Source organism: Mesoplodon bidens (genome assembly GCF_964165515.1).
Source record: "Mesoplodon bidens genome assembly, chromosome: 4".
NCBI lineage: Eukaryota > Metazoa > Chordata > Mammalia > Artiodactyla > Ziphiidae > Mesoplodon > Mesoplodon bidens.
In genome coordinates, this window is record NC_138160.1 from 95,809,883 (window position 1) to 95,824,201 (window position 14,319).

General features: G+C 37.9%; 1 protein-coding gene across 3 annotated transcripts in view; it reads right to left on the reverse strand.

The window, feature by feature from the left end:
- PGGT1B (protein geranylgeranyltransferase type I subunit beta) overlaps positions 1 to 14,319 on the reverse strand; it is a 58,616-nt gene that overhangs the window by 18,480 nt on the left and 25,817 nt on the right. For all 3 annotated transcript variants that reach the window (XM_081231104.1, XM_081231106.1, XM_081231105.1), the window contains one exon: positions 2,633 to 2,678. In XM_081231104.1, the coding sequence (XP_081087230.1) occupies positions 2,633 to 2,678 (46 nt within the window). The remainder of the gene's footprint in view (positions 1 to 2,632; positions 2,679 to 14,319) is intronic.

A 14,319-nucleotide genomic window follows, 5' to 3' on the forward strand; every position in this document is an offset into this window, starting at 1 on the left:
TTCATTTAACTACGTGCCACATGTTACAAGTGTGGGAGATAAAACAGTGAATAAAACAGGCCAAAACCTCTGATCTCATGAGGCATATATTATGTGGAGACAGACAATAAACAAATAAATAAAATAAAAGTGATATGGAGAAAAATAAAGCCAGAAAGGGGAACAGAGAATGGGGTATGTATCTGTGGTTGGTTTGCAATTCTAAACAGGAGGTATGTTTGTGGGTGGTTTGCAATTTTAGAAAGGGGGCTTATCCAAAAATATCATTTGAGCCAATACCTGAAGGATGTGAAGTGAAGCCAGGTGTTTGCTAGGGATGGGAGTGGAGGATTCTATATAGAAGGAATAGCAAGTATAAGACTCCTGATATTTAGAAAGACGAATGATCCAAAGAAAAGAAGAAAGTTGGACTAAGATAAAGAGGTGAGAGGAAGAAACAAAAATGGTGAAGGAGCCAGAAACAACTTGTCAGGAAAAAGGACAAGAGGAATTTGATACTTCAAGAAAGAAGGGGGAGAGGCTAACAGCTTCATTTGCTTCAATAAATAGAAGATGAGGAATGAGAAAAAGACACTGGATTTGAAATGTAGATCATTCATGACTTTAAAAGAAATATTTCATTTAAGTTGCTGAATCTTACACAGAAAAATTAAAGAACAAGCCATTTGTGTAGAAGGGCAAATAGTATACCTGGACCACTATTCTAAAAAGATTAATAAAGGAGAAAAAGGGAGAACACCATGACTTCAGAGTGCCCAATCTGCAGGACTACTTTTTAGAAAGAGGTTTCTCTTGCCAGTGTAGACAGTGATAAGATAGGGAAGGGAGGCTATACCAAAGCCTTCTAGAGTAGTACTTCTCAACCTATCTAACCTCACAGCACACAAGAACATTAAAACGTCTGACATTTGTAGGACACACAGTGGTGACCTGAGGAGCGAGCTCCTGGCACCTAAATGGGAGCTCTAGACACCTAGGTCTTGGCTGCTCCAAAGGCTGAGGCAGCAATAGCTTGGCATGCCTATAGCCCATTTGCAGCACACCCTGTACTGTGGCACCCTGAGTAGGAAGCCCTCCTCTCGGGCTTTAGACCTTAAATCTACCAAGACAAAAAGAGTGTAAAAGGAAGATGTAAGCTTTTTGGCATGAACCACAGCCCAGCAATGATGATCTTGCTGGGTGTGATCCTACTCGAGTCAAACTGACTCCAAATCACTACCTGTGTGACTCAGCAAGACTTTTTTTCCATCAGAGAGTATCATGTTTGAGCGGCCCTCTCTGTTTCATATCCCAGGGAACATAATCCCAGCTTCTGGGGAACAATAGTGTCTGTTCCACAGGTCTCCTGCACTGCGAAGTATCTCCTCAGCCTGAGTGCCCATTAACATCCTTTACGATAGTGAGCCCAGACCTCGTCTTCTCAGAAATTCTTATAGATGCCAGATTTCCTCTTTGTGCAACTACAAGTATATCCCTCCTTACCAAGTGGTGATGACCAGTGACATAATTGCTACTGCCACCCCCATCTCATACAGACATACACAAGAATTATGATGTCCTAATTATAGTATGGCTTCAGAGGACAATCCAAGACAGTTTTCTATATGCCCCTTAGTGACACATATACTCTACAAATACCACCAAAGGAGGCAGTGAAAATGTCAAGAGAGGGAGGAGATACCTGATAGGACAGGTCCTAGGGAAAGCACAAGGAATGTGTTTTAAAAAAATGTTTATACATGGTTTACAGTTTACAAACCAGTTTCCCTCATATCTCTAACAATAATTTTAAAGAAAGATATAATTATTTCTACTCTGTTGATGAGGAAATCCTCAGAGAGATTAAGTAAGGGGCCTAAGCCACATAGCTAGTGTTAGGGCTGAGACCTGAATATTGATGTGTTCTTTCTACTCTATTGTGCTAGCAGAGGGATGGACACACAGGTGAGTGCAAAAACACTGCTGTGATGAAGAGGAAGCAAGGATTTCACTCAGAGGGCCTCCCTGATCTGGGCTCTTTTTTTTTTAAAAAGGAGCATGGAAGTACATTTACTTCTACATGATATATTCCACTTGAAAGAGTTCAGGCTATTGATGTTTTGACAAACTAAGTGACTATCGCTCACTCTGGTTCTGCCAAAGTTGAGGAAAAGTGTGAAAGGAGAGACTGTATTAATGTACGCAGTGAACATATGCTATGTGGCAAAATGTTTTATCACTATGACTTAGGACAATTATATTAAGGAAGGTGAAAAAAAATTTTTTCTTCACAAATTCATTGATTCATGTTTAATATTCTGTATCTAGCTTTTTAGTGTTACACCAAAGAAGAAAATGTACTGTTTTCTAACTATTTTAAATCATCCCAAGATGCTTTCATGCAACTAACAGCTGAAATGATCACCAGAAAGTACTGTTTGAACATTCTGGTCTGAATAATCTCTGAATGGTTACTGACCTAGGAGAGGCTTGAGTTGGCACAGCAGTGTCAACAGAGAGAAGTAGGAAAGAAGACAGGCAGGCTGCACCAAGAGTTGAGACAGACTTCTGAGGTCCTACATGTTGAAGATACCATGATGTTATTTGAAGGAACAAAAGAAACTACATGTCCATTTATTTTAAGATGCCTTACCATGAGATTCAAGTCCAGCTCCCTGTGCCAACCCATTGTCATAGGACTGAAAAAGAAAAATATGTTCAGTTTAATAGGGAAATAATAATAAATAAATAAGTTGTCATTATGCTAATTTTTTGTCTCTTGATCTAATTTTAGTTCTCCTTTATATTTTTCAAAATATGCACTCTTTCCCACAATGAAACAGATCTAGGCATTTTCAAGTACCTGCTCTTGTCTTATTCACCAAGCCAAATCAGTAAATGTATGCACTAGGCATATTCTGAGAATAGACAGTTCAAAGATGGCACCTACATATTTAATTTCTACCCAGTAAGAAGCCCCAACCTTTATTCCTCTCTCACTTGCAAGAATATATGAATTTAAGGAAAATGTAAGGATTTTATACTCCTATAACATTATAAACACAAAACAAATCTATTTTGAGGCTCTTGGGTAGCCGATGATAATGGTGCCTGCCTAAATTTGAATCTCCCCACATATCCCACAAAATCAAAACAGGATAAGAACAATACAACTACATAAAACTGAAACCTTGTCAAAGCTAGAAGACATGCTCAAGCTTCAAATTTCCTGTCTATAGAAAAAGAAACATCAAATCCCACACTCCTGACATACTTTTGCAGAGAGCAAGGGCAATCTATGAAAACTTGTGAGGAAGAGAGAGGAGGGGCGCTAATGGCAGGTCTGAGGTTACCTAAAATCACTAGCTTAAATCACTAGGAAAAGCCTGAGTGTGAAATACAGGCAATCCTTGCTTTGCACAGTTCCGATATACACAAATTCCAGGTACCCTGGCTTAGTTAAGTAACATAGTATGGTTCAAATTTCAGTAATAACAATATACTAACAGTGAGCAACTGCATAAAGTACAAACTTGCTGCTAGCTCCTCAGTCCACAAACCATTACATACGTAATAGATGTGTATCACAATCAGTGACCAATCACGTCACCTTTTTCAAAGTCTGTGAGTAATTGGTCACTGCACATGTTTTTCGGTTCACACACAGACAGCAATGTATGTGGCTGTGCTGTCTCTTTGTCTTTTAGTGATAAACCCACATGATGTTTTAAAAACATAATCAGAAAAGGAGACTGGCTACCAAAGATGAAAGTGCAGTGAAGAAATGAAAAGCAGTAACACTGAAAGTGAAATTGAGATCAAACAGAGTAATAAAAGAAACAGCTATCATGACAGTGCTGGCTGATTGAGACTAGATATGCAGTCAGAAAAATCAAGTGAAGGCGAAATATCTACATAAATGAGGAAAGTGGCTCTGATGAAAAAGATGGAGATGTTCTAGAGAAGAGATGCTGGCAAAAACTTCACATAAAAGGAACTCTCAGATATTTCACAACAATGAAAATGCAAAGGACAGAACGTTGGAAGCTGATACAAACTTAGAAAGGAGTATGATCATTTACCAAGACAGAAAAGATGCCTGCTCCATATTATAAATTATATAATGAGAAGACAAACAGTGCTGTTCAAACTACTATTGATGAATTTTTTTAGACAGAAAACACTTCAATTTTCAATATTGCTAATGTTTTAAATTACGATGTACTAATAAATAAACATTGGTTTTACCATTAAAAAATTCTGTGTACATTTATAACAGTAATAGTTTTAATGTTTTTGCAAAAAATTATAAAGGTCACAGAACAAGTGTCATTTTTCCCACTGATGATTAAAATCACTGTGCATCATTTCAGCCTGCAAGACCATCATCACAGTCTGGCACTACCAGGCAAAGCAAGGATGCCTGTACTGTAGGAGCTCTGGTAACACTGAACAGTGACTACAGAGAAGAGACCGAGGAGAGTGTGCAAGTCAAGGTGGCAGCATTCAATGGGCATAAGTCTGGTGAAGACAGTTAAAAAAGGAAGGGAGAAGGGCCCACTGAAGACCAAATAAATGAAAACTCCAAAGAGCAAAATGCAAAAACCCGGGAAGCAAAAGAGAACCTTTCTCCTACCAGAAAATCACAGAACTCACAAACCTTCCCCAATCACTAAACAAACAAACAAACAAACAAAAAGACACTCTAAATTACAGAAATCATACTTTGTTTCTCTGCATTGAAAAGAGGGCACTCTTAAATTAGGAATTCTTGTAAGGAAAAAAAAATCCACTAATGACTAAACAGAAAAAGACAAATCTACACAAAGTAACTCTGAGATGAAAACATAACAATCAGAATGAAAACATCCCAGTATAGGAAAACCTGCCTTCACCTCCAAAAAATGGTGATTAAGCAAAGGAAAACTGTAATACAGCACCACAAACTCAATTGCATATCCTCAAATAAGCATTTGGGAATATGAAAAGAGATTTAACGTTAAAAAGTGAAAAGGATAAACAGTAGGAAGAAATAAAAATTAAATGATTTCAGGAAAACACAGTAAGGGACATTTAAGAAAGGCTGAAAACTGCAAAGAGAATAAAAATGAGATAAAATAGTAAAAAGGGTCAGAGGGAAAGTGGTTGAAATGAAAGATAAACAAAGAAAGAAAACAAAAAATTGGAATACCTAAAGAAAAAGCAAAAATAATGGACTACAAGTAGAGGTCAGCAAACTGGGGACTACAGGTTAAATTTGGCCTGTGGCCTGGTTTTGTACAGTCCTAAAGTTAAGAAAAGGGTCAAACTCATTCCTAATAAAATAAATGCAAGTTAAAAACACTGAGATACCATTTTTCACCCATCACATTGGTAAAAATAAAAACTGTGTGAAAACACATTCTATTGGTGAGACTGTGTGGACACAGGCACTCTCATACACTGGTGGGAATACAAATTGGTTCATACCTTTTGTAGAGAAAATGGGCAATATCTGATAAACTTTATGTGTGCATTTACTTTGTTTTTTTATACAGCAGGTTCTTATTAGTTATCTATTTTATACATACTGGTGTATATGTCATTTCCAATCTCCCAATTCACCATACCCCCCGCTTTCCCCCCTTGGTGTCCATACTTTAGTTCTCTACATCTGTGTCCCTATTTCTGCCTTGCAAACTGGTTCATCTGTACCATTTTTCTAGATTCCACATATACGCGTTAATATACAATATTTGTTTTTCTCTTTCTGACTTCACTCTGCATGACAGTCTCTAGGTCCATCCATGTCTCTGCAAATGACCCAATTTCGTTCCATTTTTATGGCTGAGTAATATTCCACTGTATGCATGTACCACATCTTCTTTATCCATTCGTCTGTCAATGGGCATTTAGGCTGCTTCCATAACCTGGCTATTGTAAACAGTGCTGCAATGAACACTGGGATGCATGTGTCTTTTTGAATTATAGCTATCTCTGGGAATATGCCCAGCAGTGGGATTGCTGGGGCATATGGTAATTCTTTTTTTTTTCCTTTATGTTTGTTATATTTTTTCATTTTGAAAAAAGCATAACATATGCTTTTTAAAAATTATTAAAATAAAACCCTAGAAAAGCATAACATATTTTAAAATTTATTTTATCAAAGGTATATACATCCATCATTTAGAAAGTTAAATGGTACTGAAAAATTTATAACAAAAATTTCTAACAGTGATTTCCTGCATCATTCCTCACACTCCTCCAGTACCCCTTTCCAGAGGCAACCACTTTTCAGTATTTGGCCATTTCTTCTGGAGTATACATCTTGGTGCTTCCAAATAATATGCCTAGATCATACTGTTTTAAATTGTGACTTTTAGACATATTCTATCATTTATTATGGTAGATAAGCATCCAACTCTCTTACACCCCATTCCCCTCTGTTCCTGTGCCCCATGCTCCGAGGATACTACACTTTGCTTAAATCAACTTCTGTGATTATGTAAGTTGTCTACGAAAATATAATTCACAGTTGAGCACTGTGGACTGTGGTTGTTTCTTTTCTTATGTTTCCTGTAATTAACTGTTACCTTTCCCCCCATTTGTGTGTTTTACTTTGTACTGACCGTCTAATAGACATACCTTCTGACAGACACAGTCAACCACCATTAGACACCTACCAGTGTCTGTCTTTCTCTTGAACAGAGCTCCCCACTCCTCCACCCTTGTCCTATCTGGGTTGAGTGCTCTCCACACTGTTGCAGAGCCGTCATCTAGGGACTTCCCTTCACTATCAACCTTGGAACTTCCTATGTTTTTCACCTGAGTTGGATTTCTTATCTCTTCCTCTTTCTTGGTTTACTCTTCTGTTTTGGTGGAGAACATCCTCTAGAAGTCAAGGCAAAGAAGGATCTTCCCTTTGTCCCAGTGTTGTGAAATTTCACAATAATGTTCCTGTGTTTGAGCCTATTTTCATCCATTATAATGGGCCCTCAGTGGTCCTTTCAGGATATCTGGAAACCAAGATCTTTCCCTTCTGAGAAATCTTCTTGAACTTTTTTTTAACATCTTTATTGGAGTATAACTGCTTTACAATGTTAAGTTTCTGCTGTATAACAAAGTGAATCAGCTATATGTATATATATATCACCATATCCCCTCCCTCTAGAGTCTCCCTCCCACCCTCCCTATCCCACCCCTCTAGGTGGTCACAAAGCTCTGAGCTGTTCTCGCTGTTATATGCAGCTGCTTCTCACTAGCTATTTTACATTTGGCAGTGTATATATGTCAATAATACTCTCTCACTTCGCCCCAGCTTACCCTTCCCCCTCCCCATGTCCTCAACTCCATTCTCTATATCTGCATCTTTATTCCTGTCCTGCCCCTAGGTTCATAAGAAACATTTTTTTTAGATTCCATATATATGTGTTAGCATACGGTATTTGTTTTTCTCTTTCTGACTTACTTCACTCTGTATGACAGACTCTAGGTCCATCCACCTCACTACAAATAACTCAATTTCATTTCTTTTTATGGCTGAGTAATATTCCATTGTATATATGTGCCACATCTTCTTCATCCATTCATCTGCCAATGGACACTTAGGTTGCTTCCATGTCCTGGCTACTGTAAATAGTGCTGCAATGAACATTGGGGTACATGTCTCTTTTTGAATTATGGTTTTCTCAGGGTATATGCTCAGTAGTGGGATTGCTGGATCATATGGTAGTTCTATTTTTAGTTTTCTAAGGAACCTCCATAATGTTCTCCATAGTGGCTGTAACAATTTACATCCCCACCAACAGTGCAAGAGGGTTCCCTTTTCTCCACACCCTCTCCAGCATTTACTGATGTAGACTTTTTCATGATGGCCATTCTGACCAGTGTGAGGTGATACCTCACTGTAGTTTTAATTTGCATTCCTCTAATGATTAGTGATGTTGAGCAGCTTTTCATGTGTTTGTTGTCAATCTGTGTATCTTCTTTGGAGAAATGTCTATTTAGGTCTTATGCCCATTTTTGGATTAGGTTGTTTGTTTTTTTTAATATTGAGCTGCATGAGCTGTTTATATATTTTGCAGATTAATCGTTTGTCCATTGCTTCGTTTGCAAATATGTTCTCCCATTCTGAGGGTTGTCTTTTCGTCTTGTTTATACTTTCCTTTGCTGTGCAAAAGCTTTTAAGTTTCAATAGGTCCCATTTGTTTATTTTTGTTTTTATTTCCATTACTCTAGGAGGTGGGTGAAAAAAGATCTTGCTGTGATTTATGTCGAAGTGTTCTTCCTATGTTTTCTTCTAAACGTTTTATAGTGTCTGGCCTTACATTTAGGTCTTTAATCCATTTTGAGTTTATTTTTGTGTATGGTGTTAGGGAGTGTTCTAATTTCATTTTTTTACATGTAGTTGTCCAGTTTCCCCAGCACCACTTACTGAAAAAATTGTCTTTTCTCCATTGTATAGCCTTGCTTCCTTTGTCATAGATTAGTTGACCATAGGTGCATGGGTTAATCTCTGGGCTTTCTATCCTGTTCCATTGATCTATATTTCTGTTTTTGTGCCAGTACCATATTGTCTTGATTACTGTACCTTTGTGGTATAGTCTGAAGTCAGGGAGTCTGATTCCTCCAGCTTCGTTTATTTCCCTCGAGATTGCTTTGGCTGTTCGGGGTCTTTTGTGTCTCCACACAAATTTTAAGATTTTTTGTTCTAGTTCTGCAAAAAATGCCATTGGTAGTTTGATAGGGATTGCATCGAATCTGTAGATTGCTGTGGGTAGTATAGTCATTTTCACAATATTGATTCTTCCAATCCAAGAACTTGGTATATCTCTCCATCTGTCTGTGTCATCTTTGATTTCTTTCATCACTGTCTTAGAGTTTTCTGAGTACAGGTCTTTTACCTCCTTAGGTAGGTTTATTCCTAGATATTTAATTTTTTTTGTTGCAATGGTGAATGGGATCACTTCCTTAATTTCTCTTTCTGATCTTTCGTTTTAGTGTCTAGGAATGCAAGAGATTTCTGTGCATTAATTTTGTATCCTGCAACTCCACCAAATTCATTGATTAGCTCTAGCAGTTTTCTGCTGGCATCTTTAGGATTTTCTGTGTATAGTACCATGTCATCTGCAAACAGTGACAGTTTTACTTCTTCTTTTCCAATTTGGATTCCTTTTATTTCTTTTTCTTCTCTGATTGCCATGGCTAGGACTTCCAAAACTATGTTGAATAAGAGTGGCGAGAGTGGACATCCTTGTCTTGTTCCTGATCTCAGAGAAAATGCTTTCAGTTTTTCACCACTGAGAATATTTGCTGTGGGTTTGTTGTATATGGCCTTTATTATGTTGAGGTACGTTCCCTCTATAACCACTTTCTGAAGAGTTTTTATCCTAAATGGTGTTCAATTTTGTCAAAACCTTTTTCTGTATCTATTGAGATGATCATATGGCTTTTATTCTTCAATTTGTTAATATGGTGTATCACACTGATTGATTTGCGTATGCTGATGAATCCTTGCATCCCTGGGATAAATCCCACTTGATCATGGCGTATGATCCTTTTAATGTGTTGTTGGATTCTGTTTGCTAGTATTTTGTTGAGGAGTTTTGCATCTATATTCCTCATTGATATTGGTCTGCAATTTTCTTTTTTTGTAGATCTCTATCTGGTTTTGGTATCAGGGTGATGGTGGCCTAGTAGAATGAGTTTGGGAGTGCTCCTTCCTTTGCAATTTTTTGAAAGAGTTTGAGAAGGATGGGTGTTAGCTCTTCTCTAAATGTTTGATAGAATTCACCTGTGAAGCCATCTGGTCCTCGACTTTTGTTTGTTGGAAGATTTTTAATCACAGTTTCAATTTCATTACTTGTGATTGGTCTGTTCATATTTTCTATTTCTTCCTGGTTCAGTCTTGGAAGGTTATACCTTTCTAAGAATTTGTCCATTTCTTCCAGGTTGTCCATTTTATTGGCAGAGTTGGTTGTAGCAGTCTTTTATGATGCTTTGTATTTCTGCAGTGTCTGTTGTAACTTCTTTTTCATTTCTAATTTTACTGATTTACGTCTTCTCCCTCTGTTTCTTGATGAGTCTGGCTAATGGTTTATCAATTTTGTTTACCTTCTCAAAGAAACAGCTTTCAGATTTATTGATCTTTGCTACTGTTTTCTTTGTTTTGATTTCATGTATTTCTGCTCTGATCTTTATGATTTCTTTCCTTCTACTAACTTTGGGTTTTGTTTGTTCTTCTTTCTCTAGTTCCTTTAGATATAAGGTTAGATTGTTTATAGGTTTTGGATCATCGTGTTTTCGCTGTCATTTGTGTCTAAGTATTTTCTGATTTCCTCTTTGATTTTTTCAGTGATCTCTTGGTTATTTAGTACATATTGTTTAGCCTCCATGTGTTTGTGTTTTTTATGGGTTTTTTTCCCCGTAATTTATTTCTAATCTCATAGCATTGTGGTTGGAAAAGATGCTTGATATGATTTCAATTTTCTTAAATTTACCGAGGCTTGATTTGTGACCCAAGATGTGATCTAACCTTGAGACTGTTCCATGTGCACTTGAGAAGTGTAACCTGCTGTTTTCAGACGGAATGTCCTACAGATATCAATTAAATCTATCTGGTCTATTTTGTCATTTAAAGCTTGCGTTTCCCTATTAATTTTCTGTCTGGATGATCCGTCCATTAGTGTAAGTGAGGTGTTAAAGTCCCCCACTATTATTGTGTTACTGTCGATTTCCTCTTTTATAGCTTTTAGCATCTGCCTTATGTATTGAGGTGCTCCTATGTTGGGTGCATATATGTTTATAATTGTTATTATCGTCTTCTTGGATTTTGGTCCCTTGATCATTAGGTAGTGTCCTTTCTTGTCTCTTGTAACATTCATTAATTTAAAGTGTATTTTATCTGATATGAATATTGCTACTCCAGCTTTCTACTGATTTCCACTGCACACAATATCTTTTTCCATCCTCTCACTTTCAGTCTGAATGTGTCCCTAGGTCTGAAGTGGGTCTCTTGTAGACAGCATATATATGGATCTTGTTTTTCTATCCATTCAGTGAGCCTGTGTCTTTTGGTTGGAGCATTTAATCCATTCACATTTAAGGTAATTATCAATATGTATATTCCTATTTTCTTAATTGTTTCGGGTTTGTTTTTGTATGTCCTTTTTTTCTCTTGTGTTTCCCACTTAGAGAAGTTCCTTTAGCATTTGTTGTACAGCTGGTTTGTTGGTGCTGAATTCTCTTAGCTTTTGCTTGTCTGTAAAGCTTTTGATTTCTTCATCGAATCTGAATGAGATGCTTGCCAGGTAGAGTAATCTTGATTGTTCCCTTTCATCACTTTAGAATATCATGCCACTCCCTTCTGGCTTGTAGAGTTTCTGCTGAGAAATAAGATGTTAATAACCTAATGGGAGTTCCCTTGTATGTTATTTGTCATTTCTCCCTTGCTGCTTTTAATAGTTTTTGTCTTTAATTTATGGCAGTTTGATTACTATGTGTCTCGGCATGTTTCTCCTTGGGTTTATCCTGCCTGGGACTCTCTGCGCTTCCTGGACTTGGGTGGCTATTTCCTTTCCCATGTTAGGGAAGTTTTAGACTATAATCTCTTCAAATATTTTCTCAAGTCCTTTCTCTCTCTCTCTTCTCCTTCTGGGACCCCTATAATGCAAATGTTGGAGCATTTAATGTTGTTCCAGAGGTCTCTTAGGCTGTCTTCATTTATTTTCATTCCTTTTTCTTTATTCTGTTCCGTGGCAATGAATTCCACCGTTTTGTCTTCCAGGTCACTTACCCATTCTTCTGTCTCAGTTATTCTGCTATTGATTCCTTCTAGTGTATTTTTCATTTCAGTTATTGTATTGCTCATCTCTGTTTGTTCTTTAATTCTTCTAGGTTGTTGTTAAACATCTCTTGCATCTTCTTGATCTTTGCCACCATTCTTTTTCTGAGGTCCTGGATCATCTTCACTCTCATCATTCTGAATTCTTTTTCTGGAAGGTTGCCTATCTCCACTTCATTTAATTGTTTTTCTGAGGTTTTATCTTGTTCCTTCATCTGGTATACAGTCCTCTGCCTTTTCATTTTGTCTATCTTTCTGTGTATGTGGTTTTTGTTCCACAGGATACAGGATTGTAGTTCTTGCTTCTGCTGTCTGCCCTGTGGTGGATGAGGCTATCTAAGAGACTTGTGCAGGCTTCCTGATGGGAGGGACTGGTGGTGGGTAGAGGTGGGTTTTGCTCTGATGTGCAGAGCTCAGTAAAACTTCAATCCACTTGTCTGCTGATGGGTGGGGCTGAGTTGCCTCCCTGTTGGTTGTTCAGCCTGAGGTGACCCAGCACTGGAGTCTACAGGCTCTTTGGTGGGGCTAATGGTGGACTCCGGGAGGGCTCATGCCAAGGAGTACTTCCCAGAACTTCTGCTGCCAGTGTCCTTGTCCCAACGGTGAGCCGTAGCGTGCCCCCACCTCTGCAGGAGACCCTCCAACACTAGCAGGTAGCTCTGGTTCAGTCTCCTATGGGTCACTGCCCCTTCCCCCTGGGTCCTGATGCACACACTACTTTGTGTGTGCCCTCCAAGTTGGAGTCTCTGTTACCCCCAGTCCTGTCAAAGTCCTGCAATCAAATCTCGCTAGCCTTCAAAGTCTGATTCTCTGTGAATTCCTCCTCCCGTTGCTGGACCCATAGGTTGGGAAGTCAGACGTGGGGCTCAGAACCTTCACTCCAGTGGGTGGACTTCTGTGGTGTAATTGTTTTCCAGTTTGTGAGTCACCCACCCAGCGGTTATGGGATTTGATTTTACTGTGATTGTGCCCCTCCTACCGTCTCATTGCAGTTTCTCCTTTGTCTTTGGATGTGGGGTATCTTTTTTGGTGAGTTCCAGTGTCTTCCTGTCGATGACTGTTCAGCAGTTAGTTGTGATGCTGGTGCTCTTGCAAGAGGGAGTGAGTGCATGTCCTTCTACTCCACCACCTTGAACCAATCCCCCCGTATGCATTTACTTTTTGATTCAGCAATTCCACTGCTAGGAATTTATTCTGAAGTTATATCCCCAACAATACATAAGCACACATGTAGAAGGTATGAATTTCAACATTGTTCGCATTTGGAAAATATGTAGCCTATATATAGAAGAGTTGGAAAAAGCTATGACATGTGCATGTGATGGAGTACTACAAAACTGTTTAAAAAAATGAGGAAAATTTCTATGACCTGATATAGAGTGGTTTTCAAGCTATATTGTTAAATGAAAAAAGCAAACTGCAAAAAAGTACTCTTTTGAGTAAGAAAGCAGAAATAAAAATGTACGTATCTGTTCATCAAAAAGAAGTACAGGGAGGCCTAACCAAAAACTAATGAGAACGTTTACCTACAGAGTGAATGGGAACAAGGTGGTAAACATGGGAGTTAGGAAGGGGGTGGAGATAGAAGGAACAGGAAGCCCTGTGAGTTACACATCTCTGAATATAACTTTTTGTATAGTTATGACTTTCAGAACCGAGTTAATACTTCACATATTAAGGAAATAAAATCAACGAAGTTGGGGGGGAATCCTAAAATAGAATCAAAACAGAAACAAATAAACAACTTTATTTCAAATAAATTAACATAAACAAACTAAAGGTTGGGGGTGGAGGGAATAAAAGAAGTAACTCAAGTGTTTCTTAAATATAACATTTTGACTATATACCTCAGGCTCTGAACAAAAAGAACCAATGCATTCTGGATAATAGTAGCCAGGTTTGTCACTGTCGGAGAAGGAAGTTACAAATGAAAAGAGGAAGGTTAAAATGAACCTAGTGGTATTGGATTAAAATTTGAGGTATTAGTGTGAACTCATGGTTTTTGATTGATAGAGAAAAAGATATAGATGTGTCTAAGTGTGTAAGGGGGATATCTGTGTATACATATATACATTTCCTACCTCTGAGAGAGGGGCTAGAAGCAGTGATATTCCAGTACCAATAAGCACATTTTGTGCCCAAATCGTGGTTTCTAAACATCACCCTCCAATAAGAACTAGAACTCCTTGAAGAAATGACCAATTTCAAAACTGAGGCTGGGAAATTAAACTATAAACCTGGAATATCTTGTACCAGAAGACAAGGAGGTGCTCAAAGAATGAAGGGGACATGTCAAAAGGGCACAAGGGGTTTTTGCTGGCTGAATCTGGGACAGCATCAAAATAAATAATGATAGTTACATATAATAACCCATCGAGTAAAACAAGAATCTAAAGTGCCTGTTTAAATTAAATAAATAAGTAAGTAGATAAAGGTGAAGGGAAAGCTTTTCATAGCTGTAGAATTTTAACTGATAATTACAGAATGAATGGTAGAGCTGGAAAATATCAATGCATACT